General features: G+C 33.9%; 1 protein-coding gene across 3 annotated transcripts; it reads left to right on the top strand.

The window, feature by feature from the left end:
• The first annotated feature begins 2,402 nt into the window (after positions 1-2,402).
• LOC131947532 (epithelial membrane protein 1-like) lies at positions 2,403-21,335 on the top strand. 3 transcript variants are annotated; one of them, XM_059308775.1, is made up of 4 exons: positions 2,403-2,696; positions 14,566-14,763; positions 15,529-15,684; positions 21,141-21,335. In XM_059308775.1, exons 2-4 carry the CDS (start codon positions 14,571-14,573, stop codon positions 21,299-21,301), a joined length of 510 nt encoding a protein of 169 aa, XP_059164758.1. In that variant the 5' UTR covers positions 2,403-2,696; positions 14,566-14,570; the 3' UTR covers positions 21,302-21,335. The 3 variants fall into 3 exon arrangements, with proteins under 3 accessions (XP_059164758.1, XP_059164760.1, XP_059164759.1); XM_059308777.1 differs by lacking the exon at positions 2,403-2,696 and adding an exon at positions 14,326-14,406; XM_059308776.1 differs by lacking the exon at positions 2,403-2,696 and adding an exon at positions 14,369-14,415.
• Positions 21,336-25,125: the final 3,790 nt, after the last annotated feature.

Below are 25,125 nucleotides of genomic sequence, written 5' to 3'. Positions count from 1 at the left end.
GTTTTACCGACCCGACCACGCCGAACCCTTTATGGTCGTTATGAAGTGTATGTTAAGTTAGAAGATTATGTGTGCTGTGAGATGATTTTTGTAATAAATAAAAGATTTATGTTACAAGAATGTGACGTTTCAGTGTTGGTTCGTTGTTGCATGGGAAGAAGGTTAGATAGCCTTGCACCTTGTTGTGTGAAGTCGTGTATGTTGTCAAGTCTTAGTATCGTTTTTTCAAGTCGTCGTGTGTATTTTTATAGTGCAATAAAAAGTGTAGTGAACTAATGTCATCCGGTCTAGTCATTTTTCTGTGGTGATATCGTCGTGGTTTAAGTCGGAACTCTTGGATGAACTGTTGAATGGTTAGAGATGAAATATCATGGTAGGGATACCCTCTCACTGCATAACTGCCGGATACATAGTCCCTTAGTTATACAATTGGTGTCATTGTCTTCATAATACAATGTGTTAAAATCGGCTCGGAAAATCAATAGAAACATTTTCCCAAAAGGATAAAACAATAGAAATCTTAAAATTAACTAAATCTTTGTTTTTAGACGAGAAAGTATGTGAATCTAGGATTTTTTTAATACTGATAGCCATCTAATTATCAAAGAAAAATAACCTTGATTTTATTGCCCGTATTTAATTAATGTAGACATAAGACAGAAAACTGATGCATTGTTTGCTATATTAGTTGATGTGTAAATGCTTTTGCGATAGACAAAATTCACATTTCTCTTTAGATTTTTATTTATCTTCAAAAGTCTGTGACGATGCAATCGTAATTTCTTTTCGACTAAATATAACATTTTGATCCATAATCATGAGATTTTGTTACGTTGTCATATGAGACACATGGTTCTGCAAAGTTGTAACTATGTTACTGCAGCAGATTTGTATTAAAATAAACATACACGCTTTTACCACAAACAGACCGACAGAAGGAGAGACATATTAAACAAGCTTAAATACAAACTTACAAACTAAAACGTAAAATGTCAACACTCCTGAACAGAAACCTAAAGCACACTGCTTAAAGCGAAAAGGAATGTTTTTTGAAACCATGTAAGTGTCACGCTAAAAACAAAGCCTGGGGGGGGGGGAAAGATAGATAAAACCTCACCTTGAAATTTTGTCCTGCACACACAGGTAGTGGGGATGTTTTGTAATATGCTAAGTCTATCGTCTCGCTTGACTAACACTGAAGTATGCAGTAAAACCTGTCTTGTCAACTGGACTTTAGATAAACAACCACATGTTTAAGCACTTTGTTTGTTAAGGGCAGAGTCAGTGGATGTTAAAATGTTGGTGGCGAAGGAAGTAGGGAGGGTGGTTCGTTACGTACAGGTTTAAATTATTTTTCGAGGTGAAACCACGACGACAAACAATTTTGCTTTCCAGTTAAGGTAACAGTAGAGGAAGAGGGGGTAACACCAAACTGAAAATTCAAAATAGCTGGAGAGGAAGGTGACACTCCCATATACCATACTGAATGACTCCCGACTTATGGCAGCGGCTGGATACAACAAAGTATATTTTAACATAAACACTTTAAAAACAGCGACAGTCATATTTGACTAGAATTTATTTCGCTAGTGTCATTAGACTGGTAATCGAAGCACGATAATTTTGACAGAAAGGCCATACAATTAGCTGCTTATGTTACGTTACCACAGTCTATTAATCAACTTTTGAATTGAACAATTCGCTACAGCTTTAGTTTAACCAATATTATATTTTATCAAATACGTCAAAGACAGCGCTTGAACAAAAAAAAAGAAATTATATCGAAATGATATAAATACATTTACTGATAAACTTAAAACATTATACATTTTTTGCAAATTCATCATCTTTTCTCGTTCGTGCTAAAGTCAAAAGGGTGAGTTGGAGTAGTGTTTATCTGTTTCAGTGACCTCAGAAAACAAGATTATAACGTGTCCAGCACTTTGCCTAACCGTCTTTGTTTCCCTAACGTAATTCAGGTACCCATCAGAGTTGGTTGGACTAAGAACTTCGAAAAGTCAGTACACTGAACCGAGATCTTTGGACTAGCAGCCAAGCGCTCTACCATTCGACCATGAAAACACCAATATATAAGGGATCACATTTTGTTAGTTTTATTAATATACCATATATATTATTATTTTATTATATTATATTATATATTATATTATAGTATATATTATGTATATATATATATATATATATATATATATATATATATATATATATATATATATATATATATATATATATATATATATAATATATATAATATTATATTTTATTATGCGTATTAGCGCTTGATGTACAACCAAGTGAGAACCATTTCATTGCCTGCCCCAGTTAGAATCTAATGTAATAGCACAGGTAAAACTGAGCAACACATTTAAGTCATAAGAATAGATACTATCAGACCCGAGGCATTATTGTGAAAACAAAAAAACAATAAAACATCTCAACCTAACCACTCAAGTGATGCAATGTTTTCATTGGCTGCAAAACAACAAAAGGAAAACCAATCGGTGACTCTCAGTGTTTTTATAAAACGAAGGAAAAAACGATGGTAACTATTAACGGTTATGCATATAGGTTGTATAGAACAGGATATTAAATTGTGCAGACCGAGAGCGATTGTAAAGAAAGCAACTCATTAGTCAAGACCGAAACTTTCATTTACAAGTAGCTTATTTAATGAAGTAAAAATTGATTGCATATATTTTAGGTTAAATAGCTTATGTGCAGTTTTTCTTATTAAAACAGTAGGCCTATACATTTTTAAATTAAAAAAAAAAAAAAAAAAAAAAAAAAAAAAAAAAAAAAAAATCAGTGTGAGGTTCTTGTTTTGAAGAGTTTATTTCTTTCTTCCACAAGAGGAAATGCCACTTCCAGGTGGAATCAGTTCATGGAACCTGCTCAGTGTTTGCCTTCTGTTCGTTGGGGTTGTCCTTCACATTGTAGGCTTGGCGACCCCAGAATGGTCAACGTCTAATGTTGATATATCATACAGCGTGGGCTTATGGATGGAATGTTTATATGGTTATTGTGTGAAGCACCCTCAGAAAAGTGGTAAGTTATAAAACATCAACAATTTGGTCATCTACCGACTGCCACTACTAGATGCATTACGATCAATTACATCAAAGGAGCATTGCTCGTTCTTGATGCTTTCAATTCACACACACACACACATACACACACACACACACATATATATATATATATATATATATATATATATATATATATATATATATATATATATATATACATATATATATATATATATATATTTGAGTGTGTATTTTTAAATTTAAATAAATACGTAGGCCTATAGAGAAAGTCTTGTTATCGTGCAAAAAAAAAAAAAATAGAGATTTTTACAAATCTCGACTTTTTTACACCTCGCTGATACGGAAAAACATAATTTTGCAATCTTGTCCGTATGTCTGTGTGTCTGTGTGTCTGTGTGTTTGTCTGTCAGTGTGTAAACACGATATTTTGATTTCCGTTACAGCTAGGTTGATGAAATTTCATATATAAGTATTTTATCAAAGTCGTAGATCTGTATCAACGTTTGAGCGATTTCCGATAACCGGAAATTGTACTTTTTCTACTTTGTATTTTTCAAGAGCCTATAACTTGGGTACTATTTCAGATAGATAAATGAAATTTGACATGTAAGTAAAAGATATAGATCTCTACCTTCTACCAAATTTTGAGTAATTTCCCTTGACCGGAAGTACTAATTTACGCTATTTCCGATTTCTCAAAAAACGCATGTAAATTTATAAAGAACTAATAATATTGCGCACTATTATGCACATTTTGTTTTGGCGTTAGCTTGGTGCGCAATTCTTTTTTTTTACTAGATTTTATTCTATTTTTAAAAGTTTAAGCAAACAAAAGCATATCTATATTTCGAGATGCAATCCCACATAGTGTTATATTAGATTCTAACCAATAAACGATTGCAACTAATACTAGTTCCTTAAAAAGCAGCAGTAGCCACCCTGTTAAACCATCCGTCAAATATAATTTGTTGTCAGTACTTATAACTTGTAATCGGTATTTCAAGGCAAGTTGGTTTTTAACTTATTACGCAATATATTAACCTTTTTCTTTGACTGTTTCATATTTTTGTATCAATTTAAAACGTTACCTGAGTAAGCTATGGTACTGGTCTAACAACATCCCTTGATGCTTATAACTATTTTTTAATAGACGAAAACAATGATTATTGTTTGAGAAATTCAGATCAACATTACAAATAACAATTTTTACTTTTGTTTTTAAGGTATTTTAAAATATACAATTGTTTATAAAAAATAGTTACCCTTTTTTAAAATGTGTTAAATTAATGGAAAACAATTTGTCTTTACAAGTTTACATTTGTTTAAAATCACAAGTACACAACTTAATAAATATTCTTGATCTGATTAAAAAATAATTTAAAATTTTTCAGCCGCTCTTGAAGCTTGCGAAGCCATGGCCATCATTGGCATGTTGTTCAGCTTTCTTGCTATAGCAGCGGTTGGGATTGGAATATATTTCAAAATCACAGGAACACCAACGGTAGCGAAATTTCATCACTTTGCAACAGTAATGTCCATCATATCACGTAAGGTTGTTTCTGTTGTTTTTTTTTAATCTTAAAGCAACATAATAACTTTCGTGTTGATTTTAACCTAATATTGTAGAATAAAAGAAAAAAAAGTTCCCATTTAGATCTAACGCTCCATATTGCAGATGAAGTAGAGTTCATAATGTGTAACCTCGGCATATATAGGGCTGGTAAGTTGGTCACCAAACAGTTCTACGGCTCAATAAAACATGCATGAGCCTAATAACTGTTTATTGACCTACTTACCAGCCCTATAGGGAAGGTACGATTTTCATTATATTCAGTCGTCTCTCTTTTACAAATAATGTGTTGTCAGAATAGAAATGCATTTTATAAATAATCATTTCGTACATGTTAGAGAAGTACATATTAAAATAAATATTCCTTCTATTTTGAAAACTGTATCGGGAGTCTCCGTTATTTCACATAATAGTTATTTTCAAAATAATCTTTTAGGACGCGACGAGCAGTCTTTCTTCTAGACTTTTTTCTCCGGGGGTGCACTTGAAATTTTCAGGGGGGGGGGGGGGGCGGATAACAGTTTTCAGGGGGGGCACTGTCAAAGGTATATATTTTCTATATAAATTCGCATTCCGTTCGGGAAGGGGGAGGGGCGGTAGACTTTCTTCGAGGGATGGGGGCGGTGCCCACCGAGAAGAGATGCCTGGAAGAAACCCTGGTGACGAGAGACAATTGTGACTTGCCACGACTTAATTGCGGTTGAAACCGGTTTACGGTGTAATTTATTTTAAATAGAAGTTAGTGCTTATAATGTTTAAACCAGCTACGGTAAAACGTTATCAACAAATTTCCCTAACAAGTAAATTATATATATATATATATATATATATATATATATATATATATATATATATATATATATATATATATATATATATACATATATACTATATATATATATATATATATATATATATATATATATATATATATATATATATATATATATATATATATATATATATATATATATATATATCCTTTTCAGTTGTGTTTATCTTGATTGGCGTCATAGTATGGGGAGCTGAATTGCACGAGTCAAATTATTATATGAAGATTGGCTATTCCTTTATCCTGAGTATCGTGGGCGGCATTCTCATAGCCATCGGAGGGGTGATGTACAGCTGTACTATTACTAATGTGGATTAAAAAAGACAACAGGCTTCATTAATTCAATACGTATCCTGTTCAATCAACTGTTTATATATATATATATATATATATATATATATATATATATATATATATATATATATATATATATAAATATATATATATATATATATATATATATATATATATATATATATGTTATACGTATTTTGTTCAGGCAACTGTTATATTACTTAACGAATTATTTTACTTGCTTTATATTTCGTTTTTTTTAAATTACTTATTGAATATTGATTAACAATGTAATTTTAGAAATATGTTAAGACGCTGACGGTCACTATTGCAAAGGAGTAGCTTTAACATGTGTTTATGACCGTGGGTAAAATTGAGTACCTACAGATAAAGCGCATGTTGATTCGAAATATGAAAATTTACTTGAGGTTTGTTTGTTTTTGATAACATATTATGCTGTCTTTCCTGTTCGTATTTTTTCGAGGTTCACAAATTATAAGTAAAAATATAAATATAAACAGCAACTTTGTAATTTCTTTTTTAAATACTAATATTAAAGAAATGTGTTTTGTTTATTAATTATAAGTAAAAATATAAATATAAACAATATCTTTTTGATGAACCTTTTAAAAAAGTAAATAAAAATAAATAAAAGAAACATGTTTTGTTTAGTAACTACAATTTTCGTTAAGTCAAATTAGACGGTTGTTTTTAAACTAAATTTCGACCTAATTTTAAATGGCTAATTTCACTAAACTCATTTGATTGCAAATTATATATTCGTGTGTTGTGTTTACAGACGAATATATCTGAAAAGTTTTTATAGTTGTTAAGGAGTGAGTAAAATTGAGCAACAAAATTAGGCCGAACTGAATGGAGACATTTTGAACAATCTTGAACTAAATGAAATCCTCCAAAAATCCCCGTGAATAAACGCGTAGGTCCCACACTCGAATGTAAAAATCTAAAATGAAATCTTCAATCACGACTATATGTATTTTTTAAAAGCCATACAGGATTGTCGCTAAAATCTAAGTCGGGTTGGGAGGGGGGGGGGGGGGGAATTTGATGGATAAAATCTCAACTCTTTCTTCTTGTCAACGCATATGTTGTGTTTAACCACGGCCAATCGTCTCGCTTCGTTTACATCGTATAGCGCTTTACAATCTAATATGTAAAAAGGACTTTAAATACAAGAAAATAAACGCGAGAAACATTTCGTTGTTTATTAAGGACCGAAACATTCAAGTTAAATTTTCGCTTCTACCACTGCCTTATCAAGCGTATTAAAACCTAAAGACGTTATGACTTTGATTATGCTTGCATTTAACATTTTCTTTCAGTGGGTCTTATAAACATATCCTTCTTTAATTTAGACACGACTTTCGTGTTCTTTCACTGGGTTTTATAAACATATCCTGCTTCAATTTAGACTTTCCTGTTCTTTCAGTGGGTTTTATAAACATATCCTGCTTCAATTTAGACACGACTTTCCTCTTGTGAAACATGGCCAGAGGGCTGAATTTGGTGGCCATTACGTATGATGTTTGTGGGCGTGTTTACGTTACGCGTTCTCGAAAACATTGCTTTCAGTTTTGACAGGTACAGGAAAGTCAAATTGAACACGTCAAGGTAAAGGGAGTGTTGGAGTAGCAACTAATCATCAGAATGTATGATTTTCGTTGAGGTTGTTTTTGGAGGGGAAGGTGTGGTGAAGAGGAGGGTGGGGGATGTTGAATTAAGTGCAGTTATTAATAGAAACATCCGCAACAAACATTTTTATTCGCCATGTATCTTTTAAGACATACCAACATCATGAATAAGAATATAATTGACAATAAACGTGTTTGGTTTTATTGGACAGCTTGGCCTAGCGGTAGAGAGCTAGATAGCTAATCTGAAAGTCTCGATTTTGAATCCGGGTTCAAGTCAGTAGAAGGCTACATCAGAGTTGTGTACTGAACTCAATTTAGGTAAAATCAAGGCGGCAGGGTACAGTGATGACCACACTATCACTTCATATGCCAAGTTCACAGAAACAGCTGAACTCTACTTCACCCGCCCCATAGACGTTTTGAAAGTGAATTTCACTTTTGTTTTGTCTAACGAGACATATCCTAGACATGCAAAAAATGGCTGCAGCTGAGGCTTCATATGTGTGCTGTATTACTCTATAGAGCATACTTGCCACATAGCTTTCCACTTCTATTTTTAGAAATATATGCTGGATCGTCCCATGGATTTGATAAAGGTAGAAGTGGAACAGAAAACCCTCCACCGAGCTTTAAAGCATTAGTTGCTTGTGACTATCAAATACGAGAAAAATGGCCCGTTGAGGAAGGATACAACGGGCGCTAGGTTGATAGTGCTGTCTATTTTCTCTAAACCAAAACCAAAGCCACCACCTTAACCTCAAATTGAATCGGAAACGACACATTTCTTTGAAAACGGATTTTTAGCAAGAATCGTCATTTAAGCTTGATCTACACTTAGTTACCGCGCATTGATACTAAATACTGTCGTAGCCACACCCCTAAGCCATGCACCTGATCTCAATCATGAAAAAACTCACATTTGGAGTTTCTTTCAAGCGACTCTACTTAGGGATTGGGGGCTCCGTCCCGCCCCCCCCCCCCTCTTCTCCCCCCCCCCCCCACCCGAAAGCGCGTCTACCGTCCCATTCAACGAAATATAATTATATAATTTTTCCAGTTTCCGCCCACTCCCAGAAAATTCCACCCCTGCCCCCGAAAATTTTCAAGTACCCCCCTCCCTCTCTGCTAATGAAAAAGTCTGAAAGAAACACTGGTGGCATTTGTAGATCATTCAAACTAATGGTAGAAACTGTGCACGCATAGCACTTTTTAGATTAGAAAATTTAAAGTTCCCCTCTCCTCGGAGGAAAAAGTCTGAAAGAAAAACTGGTGTCGCTCTTAGCCACTACCCGAAGAATTCTATGAAAGAAACTCTAAATGCAAAACACTTTTAAGCTTATACACATTAATTATGCCGTAATGTCAGTCTTTTTTATCTTTTGAGTTGGGGTTGGGGGGGGGGGGGGAGGCGGCTTTGATATTCTACCGGGGGGAGGGCTTTTACCAACTAACCGAAGAATTGTATGAAACTCTTCACGCAAACTACTCCTAAGATTAGACAAAATTGCCTTTTTATTCAATGTTTACTCGAGAATCAATGACGTCATATTACTGTGTGCAATCTCCGGCTTGATATTATTTTCTACTATATGCTAAATGTGACGTAATATTTCGTTTTCGTTTCACTGTGAAAGTTTTTAAATTGCTTGTGTTTTCTCTAGAGCGTTCTTGTCAGATAGATACATAGATGCATAGATACACAGACAGCGAAACTATTATACAGAACGAGAAAAATGACCAGTTGAGGAAGGATACAACGGGCGCTAGGTTGATAGTGCTGTCTCTTTTCTCTAAACTAAAACCAACCCCCCCCCCCCCCCCCCCCACACACACACTCCAAAACATGTCTACCGTCCCATTCAACGAAATATAATTATATACTTTTTTCCAGTGTCCGCCCCCTCCCCGAAAATTCTACCCCCGCCCCCGAAAATTTCAAGTACCCCCACCCCTCTCCGGGGAGGAAAAAGTCTGAAAGAAACACTGGTCGCATTTGTAGATCATACAAACTAAAGGAAGAACCCGGGCGGTGCTTCGCCCCTACCGGAAGAGATGCATGAAAAAAACTGCACGCTAAACACTTTTTTTAGATTAGAAAAATTCCTCCCTCCGGGGAGGAAAAAGTCTGAAAGAAACACTGGTGTCGCGCTTAGCCACTACCCGAAGAATTGCATGAAACTCTGCACGCAAACCACTTTTTAGATTAGACACATTAATTAGGCGGTAATTTTATTATAGAGTTTCGATGAAGAAATTTCTTTTGAGTTGGGGAGGGGGCAGGGGGCTTAGACGTTCTTAAGCGGGGGTGGGGCTTCGCCCCTACCCGAAGAATTGTATGAAAGAAACTCTTCAAGCAAACCACTTGGATTAGACAAAAATGGCTTTTTAAATTCAATGTTTACTCGAGATTCAATGGCGTCATATTACTGTGTGCACTCTCCGGCTTGAAATTATTTTCTACTACATGCTCAATATGACGTCATATTTCGTTTCCGTATTACTATGCATGTTTTTAAATTGCTTGTGTTTTATCTAGAGCGTTCTTGCCAGATACATAGATAGATAAATAAATAGATAGATAAACAGATACATAGACAGACAGCGAAAATATTATATAGAATTAACTCACACTCAATTTCTTACCTAAAAGTATCTCTTAATGAGACTCTAAGACAGCTGTTAAATGTGTTAAATGTTTTTCTATTGCATTCATCTGCTTTTCTAAATGAAACATTAAACATAAATTATTGTATCAAATATAAAATAAAAATGTCGTTACTTGACGTATCAGTTACTACGTTTTGGAAATTAAAAATGAGGGTAATAATATGTCTTTGATTAAAAACATTAAAATATGTGTTACTATTTGTATTTATGAATATGTTGTCTCCGTACAATGCATCGCTATATAAATAAAATTGTTGTTATTTCTTCTTCTTCTCCGTTCTTAATTTTAGTGTTGTAAGGGATCCCCTCCAACACAATTAAGTATACGTGTCAACTGGTTATGCGCCATTGAGGCCATTGACTCCGATTTCAGCCTGCTTTTCTTTTTGGATTTGCTTCCATAGCATTTGTCAAAAGAAGAACAAACTACAAGGCAGCAGTTGTTTGATTTTTGAGTTGTCTCTCCTAGAAGTGTGGCTGTCCCCAGTTAACGAACATCATCTACCCGAGGGTTCGAAACTCGAGACTTTTCGGTTTAGCAACCATGTGTTTTACCGACCCGACCACGCCGAACCCTTTATGATCGTTATGAAGTGTATGTTAAGTTAGAAGATTATGTGTGCTGTGAGATGATTTTTTTAATAAATAAAAGATCCATGTTACAAGAATGTGACGTTTCAGTGTTGGTTCGTTGTTGCATGGGAAGGAGGTTAGATAGCCTTGCATCTTGTTGTGAGAAGTCGTGTATGTTTTCAGGTCTTAGTATCGTTTTTTCAAGTCGTCGTGTGTATTTTTATAGTGCAATAAAAAGTGTAGTGAACTAATGTCATCCGGTCCAGTCATTTTTCTGTGGTGATATCGTCGTGGTTTAAGTCGGAACTCTTGGATGAACTGTTGAATGGTTAGAGATGAAATATCATGGTAGTTATACCCTCTCACTGCATAACTGCCGGATACATAGTCCATAGTCAGTGGCGGAACTAGAAATAAAGGGCCACCCCGCAAAAAAATGTGTTGGGCCCCATATATATATATATATATATATATATATATATATATATATATATATATATATATATATATATACTAAATACGCAAATAGAATAGGCCTACTTAATACGGGCTTGTTGAAATTTGAAAATAATTAAAATTCTTAGTTTTTAGTTTTATTAAAGCATACTACAACAACACATCATTTGTGTCAGTGCTATTAGTCTGGTTTGAAATTCTTTGTTTCAATGTCTGACATATAACAAACCAATTTCAAGGCGGTCAAAAGAATATGAAGCATGAAAGCTTTGTATGTGTAATGGTTTCTAGCCTTATGTTTATTTTTAAGTATTTTTTATTTATATTATTAGTTTTTAATACATTTCCTTTTATACTGTGTTATTCTTTAATGTGTATTTTTTTTAAAAATAATAATTAAGAGAAGTAATTGCTTTTTAATTTGTTAAAAAAGTTTCTTAATTAATTTATTAAGAGCACACATATTTGACTATTTAAAATAGGGGAATAAGTCATGGAAATGGTTTGAACGTTTGCCTATCTTTCACACTACAACTCATGTAGCTATATATGTTTTTTCTTTATGAAACAGCGTGTGTTAGCTACTGTAAAACATCACTACTGTAGTAGATCTGTTGTTTTTTTTTTGCAAAAAAATAATTTTTTTAACTATAAAAAAGTTGATTCTGGTCGGCTTTGGGACCCTAAATGGTCTGGGCACCCCCGCATTGCGGGGTCTGGCGGCACTGTAGTTCCGCCCCTGTCCATAGTTATACAATTGGTGTCATTGTCTTCATAATACAATGTGTTAAAATCGGCTCGGAAAATCAATAGAAACATTTTCCCAAAAGGATAAAACAATAGAAATCTTAAAATTAACTAAATCTTTGATTTTAGACGAGAAAGTATGTGAATCTAGGATTTTTTAATACTGATAGCCATCCAATTATCAAAGAAAAGGAAGCTATGTTTCAAAATAACCTTGATTTTATTGCCCGTATTTAATTAATGTAGACTTTAGACAGAAAACAGATGCATTGTTTGCTATATTAGTTAATGTGTAAATGCTTTTGCGATAGACAAAATTCACATTTCTCTTTAGATTTTTATTTATCTTCAAAAGTCTGTGACGATGCAATCGTCATATTTTTTCGACTAAATATAACATTTTGATCCAAAATCATGAGATTTTGTTATGTTGTCATATGAGACACATGGTTCTGCAAAGTTGTAACTATGTGTATATGTTATATACACGCTTTTACCACAAACAGACCGACAGAAGGAGAGACATATTAAACCAAATACAAGCTAACAAACTAACACGTGAAACAATGGCAACACTCCTTAACAGAAACCTAAAGCACACTGCTTAAAGCGAAAAGGATTGTTTTTTGAAACCATGTACGTGTAACGCTAAAAGCAAAGCCTGGGGGGGGGGGGAGGAAACGATGGTTAAAATCTTACCTTGAACTTTTGTTCCCCAGACACAGGTAGTGGGTATGTTTTGTAATATATTATGTCAATCGTCTCGCTTGACTAACACTGAAGTATGCATTAAAACCTGTCTTGTCAACTGGACTTTAGATAAACAACCACATGTTTTAACGCTTCGTTTGCTAAGGGTACAGTCAGTGACGTTAAGTCAATTGAACTTTAGATAAACAACCACTGTTTTAAACACCTTGTTTGAGAAGGGTACAGTCAGTGACGTTAAGTCAATTGAACTTTAGATAAACAACCACTGTTTTAAACACCTTGTTTGAGAAGGGTACAGTCAGTGACGTTAAGTCAATTGAACTTTAGATAAACAACCACTGTTTTAAACACCTTGTTTGAGAAGGGTACAGTCAGTGACGTTAAGTCAATTGAACTTTAGATAAACAACCACTGTTTTAAACACCTTGTTGGAGAAGGGTACAGTCAGTGACGTTAAAATGTTGGTGGCGCAGGAAGTAGGGAGGGTGGTTCGTTACGTACAGGTTTAAATTATTTTTCGAGGTGAAACCACGACGACAAACAATTTTGCTTTCCAGTTAAGGTAACAGTAGAGGAAGAGGGGGTAACACCAAACTGAAAATTCAAAATAGCTGGAGAGGAAGGTGACACTCCCATATACCATACTAAATGACTCCCGACTTATTGCAGCGGCTGGATACAACAAAGTATATTTTAACATAAACACTTTAAAAACAGCGACAGTCATATTTGACTAGAATTTATTTCGCTAGTGTCATTAGACTGGTAATCGAAGCACGATAATTTTGACAGAAAGGCCATACAATAAGCTGCTTATGTTACGTTACCACAGTGTATTAATCAACTTTTGAATTGAACAATTCGCTACAGCTTTAGTTTAACCAATATTATATTTTATCAAATACATCAAAGACAGCGCTTGAACAAAAAAAAAAGAAATTATATAGAAATGATATAAATACATTTACTGATAAACTTAAAACATTATACATTTTTTGCAAATTCATCATCTTTTCTCGTTCGTGCTAAAGTCAAAAGGGTGAGTCGGAGTAGTGTTTATCTGTTTCAGTGACCTCAGAAAACAAGATTATAACGTGTCCAGCACTATGCCTAACCGTCTGTGTTTCCCTAACGTAATTCAGGTACCCATCAGAGTTGGTTGGACTAAGAACTTCGAAAAGTCAGTACACTGAACCGAGATCTTTGGACTAGCAGCCAAGCGCTCTACCATTCGACCATGAAAACACCAATATATAAGGGATCACATTTTGTTAGTTTTATTAATATACCACATATATTATTATTTTATTATATTATATTATATATTATATTATAGTATATATATATATATATATATATATATATATATATATATATATATATATATATATATATATATATATATATATATACATATATATAATATTATATTTTATTATGCGTATTAGCGCTTGATGTACAACCAAGTGAGAACCATTTCATTGCCTGCCCCAGTTAGAATCTAATGTAATAGCACAGGTAAAACTGAGCAACACATTTAAGCAATAAGGATAGATACTATCAGACCCGAGGCACTTTTTGTGAAAACAAAAAACCATTAAAACATCTCAACCTAACCACTCAAGTGATGCAATGTTTTCATTGGCTGCAAACAACAAAAGGAAAACCAATCGGTGACTTCCAGTGTTTCTATAAAACGGAAAAAAGCGATGGTATCTATTAATAGTTATGTTTATAGGTGGTATAGAACAGGATATTAAATTGTGCAGACCGAGAGCGATTGTAAAGAAAGCTACTTATTGATCGAGACTTTCACTTACAAGTAGCCTAGTTAGTGATGTAAATATTGATTGCATATATATTTTAGTTGAATAGCTGATGTAAAGTTGTTCTTATTAAAACAGTAGGCCTATCCATTTTTAAATTTAAAAAAAAAAATCAGTGTGTGGTTCTTGTTTTGAAGAGTTTATTTTTTTTTTCTTCCACAAGAGGAAATGTCACTTCCAGGTGGAATCAGTTCATGGAGCCTGCTCAGTGTTTGCCTTCTGTTCGATGGGGTTGTCCTTCACATTGTAGGCTTGGCGACCCCAGAATGGTCAACGTCTAATGTTGTAGGTATATCATACAGCGCCGGCTTATGGAAGGGATGTGCAGATGGTTATTGTGTGGAGTACCCTCAGACAACTGGTGAGTTATAAACATCAACAATTTGGTCATGCGCCTGCTTTCACCACTAGATGCATTACGACCAATTATAAGTAAGGAGTATTGCTCGTTCTTGATGCTTTAATTTCACTCACACACACACACACACATATATATATATATATATATATATATATATATATATATATATATATATATATATATATACATATATAATATATAATATATATTTGAGTGTGTGTATTTATAAATTTCAATAAAAACGTTTTTTTTTTTAAATCGACACACTATGGCGACTAGTCCTAGTTCCTTAAAGTTCAGCACTACCCATCCTGTTAAACCACCCGTCAAATATATTTTGCTGTCAATACTTGTAATTTTTAATCGGTATCTCAACGCAAGGATTTTTTTAGTTACTAAGCAAAATATTTAACTTTTTCTTTGACTGTTTCATATTTTTTGTATCAATTTAACCGTCGGTTGAGTTAGCTATGGTCTTGTTCTAACCCCGTTAATGAATATATTTTTTTTTAAATTGATAGACGTAAATACTGATTATTGATTGAAAAATTCAGATCAACCGTACAAATAACAATGTTTATTCTTTTTGAAGGTATTTTAAAATATAAAACTGTTTATAAACAAAATGTTCATCATTTTATTAAAATTTGTTAAATAAATGAAATACATTTATTCTGTACAAGTTTACATTTGTTTAAATTATTAATTTCACAACTTAATTAAGGTTCCGGATTTGATTAAAAAAATAATTTTAAAACTTTTCAGCCGCCCTTGAAGCTTGCGAAGCCATGGCCATCATTGGCATGTTTTTTAGCCTTTTTGCTATAACAGCTGTGGGGATTTTATTAGTTTGCAAAATCACAGGAATACTTGCGGTATCAAGTGCTCATCACATAGCAGCAGCACTGTCGATCATTTCATGTAAGGCTGTTTTTGTTTGTGTTTGTTACAGCAACAAAACAAATTTTGTGTTGTTTTTAACTTAATGTTGTAGAATACAAGAAAGAAAAGTCCCACTATAACACTCAATTGCAGATGAAGTAGAGTTCATAATATGTAATGTATCCAAGGATGGTACGATTAACATTATATTCAGTCATCTCTCTTCTTTAAATAATGTGTAGCCAGAATAGAAATGCATTTTATTAATAATCTTTTGGTACTTGTTTAAGAAGTAATTAATATTTTAAAAATATTATATGTATTTTGAAAACTTTATTGGGATTCTTTTTTTATTTTCATGATATTTATTTTTAAAGTAATCTTTCAAGACGCGGCGAGCCAGTTATGACTTGCCACGACTTAATTGCGAATGCAACCGGTTTATGGTGTAACTATGCATACTGCATACTGCCTAGCTTCGCTTAGGTTTTCAAAAATTGAGGAATTGAATGATTAATTAATAGGTGATTGGCTGCTATGTTAAATGCTTATTTTTTTTTTTTTTTTTTTTTTTTTTTTGGGTTCTATGTTTAATAGTGAAGTAAAACAATACACATCACCAAAAAAAAAAACAGATAGAAATGTACATTATTATTGGAAATTTGAAGCAAGTTTTCTATTCTCAATAAGTATTTTCTTTAAAAAAAGAATAGGGATATATTTTTTTTTTTTTTTTAGTTTGTTTGTAAAATGTTTTTTTTTTATATATTCCTTTATTTGCAATTAAAACAAGTGCATCAACATCACCTTTTTTACATAATGCAAAATGTACATAATGCCAATGTACATAATAATTATTTACATGGGGTCATGTATGTGATTATAAAAAAATCGAAAGGGATAACAGTAGAGGGGTGAAGGTCAAATGAAAGTGTCAGGACTCCGGGTGGGGAGTGGAAGGGAAATTGTTCAAAGAGGGGGAGGGGGTGTCAATGGGACAGTGAAGCATTGTCTATGTAGGGAAACAAATTATGTTGACCAGTTGAAAGAGTGTTAATTTGTATACTGGTCGCATTGAATTTTCTAAGGTTGCTGTGTGAAAGATAAGGGGAAAGAAGCAAGATTTAGAACTTTAAGTAAATAAATAAATAGATATTTGATAATGGGGTGGGTGGTGGGATCGTTGGAACAGTTAAAGTGGATGTGGGGTTATTATGTCTGAGGGTGAAGTGGCCAGAGAGGGGGGGGGGGTAGATGTGTCTGACGAGGCGTGGAGAGGGTACCTGTGTGTGTTTAAGAGAAGCCAAGCGTCAAATTATGTGCTGTGTTATCTAACTGCTGAGGTTTGACTATTTATAGTGTGTGTGGGGGGGGGAGGGTTTGACGAAGAGATTACTGTGTGAGCGATTTAGCGGGAGGGTGAAAGGTTGGTATGTTCAAGTCGGTGTTTATGTTTATTTGAATGTTTAGTACGGACAGGTTAGGGGTTGGTAGGCGTGTAGCCATTGCAGGGTGTGAGGGATGCAGTGGAGATTTAAAGGTCAAAAATTGGTTAAAACTCATAACAACTGTAAGTAATAATGTGGGGGGTTATAAAATGAATACAAAAGGAGTAGGGGTCATTGGTGTCATTTTGTACGTTGTGTACCAAAGTACAGTTCGTATATGAAAATAGTAAAATAGAGACAAATGATGATTTGTAAGCTGTATAAATAAAACAATACACAATTAAGCAACAATAGGAAACTGAATGACAAATTATAAATGATGCGAAACAGGGTGGGGATATGGGGGTTGTAGGGGTGGGAGTCAAATTAATGTTGTTAGAAATGTATTTGGATAATACGTCATCTTCAGTATTTAACATAATATTTCAACTCAGGGGTGGGGTCGTGGGGACGAAGGGGATGCAGTTATGGGGCAAAATGATATCGGGGTCATGAGGTTTAGGGGCGAGGAGCGGGGAGGGTGTGGTGAAAGGGGATATGTCGGTTAGACTAGGCGGGCCAGGTGGCCAATGCAGTGTAATATGTTCTTTACGTTGTGGTGTTGCTAATTATGGTTTATGTGTTTGAGTGCTTTCATTGTCGAGTCGTCTACGATAAATCAAGTCTAGTACTTGCCCCGTGAACTGTACCTTGTCGTGTTTTGCTTTTATTCCACTGTTCCAAATAGTCTGTTTATATATAGCTACCGTCCTTGATTTTTGCTGTTGGTCCGTCCTGTCTCTTTGTTTAAGGATTTTGTTTAGAGTTATAAATTTTTTTTTTTTTTTTTTTTTGTTTTTTTTGCCTCAGACACGTAATAGCGTCAGTTGTGTGTTCGCTTTAGTATTACAGTTTTCATCATCGGCTTGTGAGGACTGATACAGATTTACAAAAGTAATATTTCTTTCTTACTTGTAGCCTGCTTTCTTTCATTTAAGATGGTTTACTTATACATAGATCTAATACAAAACGTCTAAATATAAAGAAAAAAATTAAAATTAAAAACCAACCTGAAACTGAAAATGCAAATGTGTAATTAAATGATGATTCAAGGGATTTTTTTTCTCGGCGTGGTGGGCTGAGGGGACGAGGGGGGGGGAGGGGGAATTGTTTTTTTTTTTTAAAGTAGAGCTGAAATGAATTTGGGATTACAGAGAATTAAAATGATACAAATTTTAAGCAATCGGAAAAGCTATGTTATTACAATGAGACACGTAAAAGCAAAAACTCTTCTCTTTCAAACATCTATATCTATACAGTCCTCAATTAGTTTTTTTTTTCCTTTTTTTTAAAATTTTTTTTATTAATTCAATTGTTTTAAACATTTAACTCAGTAATAATTATTTATTTGATAGATTTTACCCAGCATCAAGACATGAACATCAATTGCATATATAATAATCAAATGGAGAAAATAAAATGGCATAAGAACTAGACTAAAATAAGGTGTGCAAACTAGGTTTCTCTTGACTGCTTAGTTTACTGTGCTTTGTCCTTAGCTGAGGAGTCAAAAGTTCACATTGTAGCCACACATGGACAGAAATAGAAACGACCGTGGGAGAAGTGTCTCTGCAGTATACATACTGATCTATCATTCCAAAACTTTCCATGACATAAAATTGACCCTTGGCAAAGAGGGCACGCTACCTTGAAAAATCCGCCAGTCCGGTTGAGTGGGGGGAAGTGTGTGTGTGGGGGGGGGGGGGGTGAGATGTGTATCTCTTTATACCATTCAGGTTGTGCACTTTTAAAAACCTGGGAAACAGAACACTGTTCTAATGTTAATTTACTTCAGGGCTGATCGAGTGATGTTTAGCTTGAGACTGTCGATATTAATTATGCATCTAGTTTATTTGCTTCTTCTGTAGTTCAAATGTTAGTTTCCTGTAAAAGTAGGATGTCAATATTGTGTTTATTTATTATGTTGTTTATATAATGTGTTAGTCCCTAGCCCCCCTGATGTTCAATGTTGCCAGAGTTAGATGCTTAGGGCCTAAATTTATACAGTGGAGTAATTTCAGGTCACTCAAATATTAACGGAATATTCGCAACTTATTACTCGCATGGTTATTAGAACTGCAAGGGGTTTCTTAATAGTATCAATCAAATATTATAATAAATTACTTTCGCAATTAATTTTTACAATTTTAGTACAATGCAATACTTAATTTATAACAAAATATTTATTTAAAACAATGCTATACTTTATGATTTTTGTTTTTTTTTCTTAAAAAGAGTATACAAAATATTTAAAAATTATTACATTAAAAAGTTACCTCCCCTGTTCATAGACCAAATGACCAAATCTCGTATAATGAGAATTTCACTCGCGGTCATTTTTAGCCCTCTTAGAGGGCTCTAAGTCCGAACAACAGTTTTTCTATACGGCGTATTCATCTATAGAGGTGTATGCAAAAAATTAGCAAGATGTGAGGACGGTAAGTGCCCTAAAATAAGTTTTCAAATTACCCTCTGTTTTCCCATGAAATACAAAGATTATATAGGGAAATACGACTGGTCAGTTTTGACCCATTTACCCAATTTTCCCGTACATGGCGAGTTTTTTGTGACACCCCAAGGCGTTCTCCTACCACCTCACAAAATTTCAAAGGGGGTTGTCGGAGGAAATTTTTTTTCGTTATATAGCCCATTTAAGGCGCCGGTCAGTAGAGGTCAGTTTTGACCCCCTCTCCGTAGACTTTTCGGCCAACCGTCACCGGCGCTCGTGTTCTATCGCCCCAAGGCACCATCGTGCCAAATTTGACGCGCCTGCGGCGCCGGGTAGTGCCCTATCGGGAACTTGACCACTTTGCTTTATATATATAGATTTATTTTAAATAGAAGTTATCTAATATATAATGCTCAGTTCTGTATGTAAAGCATAATTATGTTTGTCGTTGGTCTTGGATGGATTCAAGTGTTAGAGAATTATCGTGCGCATTTGTCTAAATTTATGAGTTAAAAAATTACTATTGAAAGTGTTGGGAAATAATTTTCATTTTTCAAATTATAGTAATAATTGTCGGCATGTTTATTAAACACAAGTTTTAAAAAAATATCATCTTTTACAAAAATTCTAATTATGTCTTTATTTAGTCCTATAGCACTTACTTCCCTTTGATAAATTAGGAAAACACAATTACTTCCCTTTATAAAACCATTGCATTAGTCGAAAAGAATTTACTTTTTAATTACTTTGTTTTGGTGTTGGGGAAAAAAAAAATAATTACATAATTAGCGGGGATTGATCAAGTGCAAATGTTGTAGGTATTTTACGGATAAGCTTGGAGTATTATAATTGTTCATCAAATTGAAACAGGCGCGTTCGTTTAAGTGAGTGCAAAAGACTATGAATAAGTTGGGGTACTATAGTCGTTCATTAAGCTAAAACAGGTGATTCCGCCCCGGGCGTTTATGTTCGCGTTAGTGTTTTCTTTGTGTTTAGGTGAGTTTGCGTTAGTGGTTGCGTTTTGATTGGGTTCGTTTTTGTTCTTTCTTTTTTCGTTTTTGTTTGTGTTTTTTTTGTTTGGGTTCGTATTTGTGTTTTTTGGTTGGTTTTGCGTTTGGATTTGGTTTGTTTTCGTTTGCTTTTTCGTTGTTTTTTTTTTTTTGTTGGTATTGGTGTTTGTGGTTGGGTTTGTTGTTAGGCTTTTGTTTTCGTTTGCTTTTTTGTTATTTTTTCTTTGTGTTTGTATTGGTGTTTGTGGTTGTGGTTGGGATTGTTGTTAGGTTTTTATTTTCGTTTGTATTTGTAATTGTGTTAGCGTTATTTTTTCGTTTTGTTGTTTTGGTTGGTTGTGGTTTGGGTGGGCAATGCCGGGTTTATGATGATTACTAAACACACAGGTAATGGTCTTTAACAGAAAGGTTTTTCACAGAAGCCAGAGCAGGGCCTGGCCGGGACGGCTAGTTGCTTATAACGTTTAAACTGGCTGCGGTAAAACTTTTTCAACAAATTTCCCTGACAAGTAAATCATATATATTTATATATATATATTTTCTTTTCAGTTGTGTTTATCTTGATTGGCATCATAGTATGGGGAGCTGAAGTGCACGCTTCAAATTCTAATTTTAAGATTGGCTATTCCTTTATCCTGAGTATCGTAGGCGGCGTTCTCATAGCCATCGGAGGGATCATGTACAGCTGTTCTATGACTAATGTGGGTTAAAGGCAACAGGCTTCATTCAATTGATACGTATTCTGTTCAATCAACTGTATAATATATATAATATATATATAATATATATATATATATATATATATATATATATATATATATATATATATATATATATATATATATATATGTGTGTGTGTATAAATATAATACGTATTCTGTTCAAGCAACTGTTATATTACTTAACGTATTCTTTTACTTGTATTTATATTTCGTTTTTTTAATTGCTTATTGAATACTGATTAACAATGTAATTTTAGAAATATCTTTAGACACTGACGGTCAATATTGCAGAGGAGTAGAGTTCACATGATTTTTTCTGTGGCCGTGGGTAAAATTGAGTACCCCTACAGATAAAGCGCATGTTGAATCGAAATATGACAAGTTAATTTAGGTTTGTTTGTTTTTGATAATATATTTTGATGGCTTTCCTGTTAGTATCTTTTTCGATGCTTACAAATTATAAGTAAAAATTTTAATATACACAACAACTTTGTAATATTTGTTTTTAAATAATAATATTAAATAAATAAAAGAAATGTGTTTTATTTTACAAATTATAAGTAAGAATATTAATAAATATTAAACAAAAACTTTGTAATAAACCTTTTAAAAAAGTAAATAAAAAATAAATAAAGGAAACTTGTTTTGTTTAATAACTACAATTTTCATTAAATCAAATTAAACGGTTGTTTTTAAACTAAATTTCGAACTAATTTTAAATGGCTAATTTCACTAAAGTCATTAGATTACAAATAATATATTCGTGCGTTGTGTTTACTGACAAATATATCTAAGTTTAAATGAAATCGCTGTTTAGGAGAGTGTCAAAATTGAGGAATAATATTAGCCCGAACTGAAAAGAGGCGCTTTGAATAAATATTGAACTAAATTAAAATCTTTCAAAAATTCCCGTGAATTAACACGTAGGGCCCACACTCGAAAGTAAAAATCTAAAGTGAAATTCTTCAATCACGACTATAAGTATTTTTTAAAAGCCATACAGGATTGTCACTAAAATCTTAGCTTCTACCACTGCCTTATCAAGCTTATTAAAACCTTAAGAAGTTATGACTTTGATTATGCTTGCATTTAACATTTTCTTTCAGTGGGTCTTATAAACATATCCTTCTTAAATTTAGACACGACTTTCCTGTTGCGAAACTTTGCCAGAGGGCTGAATTTGTTGGCCATTACGTCTGATGTTTGTCGGCATGTTTGTGTTACCTGTTCTCGAAAATATTGCTTTTAGTTTTAACTGGTACAGGGAAGGAAGATCAAACTGAACACGTCAAGGTATTTGGAGTGTAGAAGTATCAGCTATAAATTTTAATCATCGTTTCCATAATGTCAGATTTGCGTTGAGGTTGTTTTTAGAGGGGAACGTGGGGTGAAGAGGAGTGCGGGGGGGGGGGGGGGGTGTTGACTTAAGTGCAGTTATTAATAGCATCATCCGTAACAAACATTATTATTTGCCATGTATCTTTTAAGACAGACCAACATCATGAATAAGAATATAATTGACAATAATCGTGTTTGGTTTTAATGGACAGAGTGCCCAAAGCGGTAGAGAGCTAGATAGCTAACCTGAAGGTCTCGATTTTGAATCCGGGTTTTAAGTCAGTGGAAGGCTACATCAGAGTTGTGTACTGAACTCAATTTAGGTAAAACAAAGGCGGCATGGCACAGTGATGACCACACTATCACTTCATATGCCAAGTATACAGTAACAGCTGAACTCTACTTCACCCGCCCCATATGCGTTTTGAAAGTGAATTTGACTTTTGTTTTTTTCTAACGAGACATGTGGTAGACAAACAAAAAAAGGCTGCAGCTGAGGCTTCAAATGTATGCTGTATGACTCTATAGAGCATACTTGCCACATAGCTTTCCATTTCTATTTTTAGAAAGATATGCAAGATCGTTTCATGGATTTGATGCAGGTAGAACAGAAAACTCGCCACCAAGCTTTTAAAGCATTAGTTGCGTGTGACTATAAAATAATAACTGACCCTCGATTTCTTACCTAACACTGTGTCTCCATGGGACTCTAAAACAGCGGTTCTTACCCTTGGATCGATCGAACTAAGTAGCGTAGCGAGGGGGGGGGGGGGGGGCGGGGTGGGACATATGTCCCCGGGCGCCGACCTAAGGGGGCGCCAAAATGGGTTGGAAAAATAAATTGAAAGGTTGATGGGGGTGCAAATCGAAAGTTTGGAGAGGGGGGTGCAAATCATAATCTCGAGGGGGGGGGTGCAAATCGAAAAGTTTATCCCCGGGCGCCGGGAAGGGTCGCTACGCCTCTGGTCGAACCTCAAGTGTTTGGGTGAGTCAGTCTCAGGTGTTCGGCGGAGGTCAATTGACCATTGACGAGTGCCTTACCTGTATAGCTTGGAATCAGCTGTGTTGCAGGAGCAGCCGAAAGGAAACCGGAGTTTGTAATCCGATCAAAACCAAAATTATTTGCAAAATAAATTACTAAGTAAATATTTGAATACGTAATCATCCGTTGATTATTGTATAAATACAGCTGCCCGGAAAAGACCACAAGGTGACTACATACATATATGACTGGTTATATTGTGAAGAAAATGTGTATTATTAACTCTAAATAAAAGTAAATTAATTGTAAAAAAATAATAATAAACACACACACATGGCAACGAACATTCTATTTAAAATAATACCAAATCGATATAATATAATTTTTGCCATTAGGTTATAAAAAACAAATAATTTCAAAGGGAAATAACTTCTTTCAAACAGCATACGCCTAATTTTAAAGATACGCTCCCTTGTTTGTTTAAGGGGACGGAGTGGTCTAGCGGTAGAGAGCTGGACAGCTAACCCTGTGCTGACCACACTATCTCTTCATATGCCGAGGTCACAGAAACAAGTGAACTCTACTTCACTTGCCCCATAGACCGTCAGGTTTGAATGGGAACTTTACTTTACCCTTGTTTTTATTAAATTGTTTAATACATAGACACAGCGAAACTCAGACAGACACAGTTATAGAGACACAATTGCAATTCAAACTCAGCGAGATACAGTCGACATTTGTAAAATTCTGATTTCGTTTTTTCGCATGATTACGTATACGAGAAAGTAAAAAAAAAAAAACAAAACAAGTCAGTATAATGAGTGGTGGAATTAGCCCTACATATCTAAACCTAACATTCAACCATCAATTTTTTTCAAAATTGAAACAAAATTGGAATTATCATAGAAATATTATTGTAATGATTGCTTCCTGGTTTTGCATTGTCAAGGAAGACAACTAAAAGCTATTCTAGAGAAAAATAAAATTACATATTATTCGAACATTAAAATATCGTTGATTTTGTGTTAATTTTTAAATAAATTAAATTTAAAAAAGAACTAAAATCCTCCCTAAGTCTAGTATGTTAAATATTATACATTCAATTTTTTAGCATTAGTTAATAGAGACTAACACTGGTTCTTTTTTAAAAACCCAGAATTATATAGAACGAAAGTTATTTAATTATGATTAATCCTGAAATTGTGCTTGCAAGGCTCAATAATTCCTAACATAAAACTGCTTTTTAACAATTTAGATACCACTTAATCATATTCAACAAAATAAATGTCTAACGGTTAAATGCACTGTTAAATGGATTCCTTTGCTGTATATCTGCAAATTTATACACACTAAAACGACTATAAATAAACAACATTTGGTAATGTGAGGACAAAATAAAATTGGTCATACTTAACAATACCATATGGATACTTTACATACCTTATAACACATGAATATAATATATACACAAATATATATATATATATATATA

The sequence above is a fragment of the Physella acuta genome, unplaced genomic scaffold (genome assembly GCF_028476545.2).
Source record: "Physella acuta isolate Inbredline_101_S28 unplaced genomic scaffold, ASM2847654v3 ptg000597l, whole genome shotgun sequence".
In the NCBI taxonomy this organism is placed as follows: domain Eukaryota; kingdom Metazoa; phylum Mollusca; class Gastropoda; family Physidae; genus Physella; species Physella acuta.
This window is presented reverse-complemented; position numbering and strand designations above follow the sequence as displayed.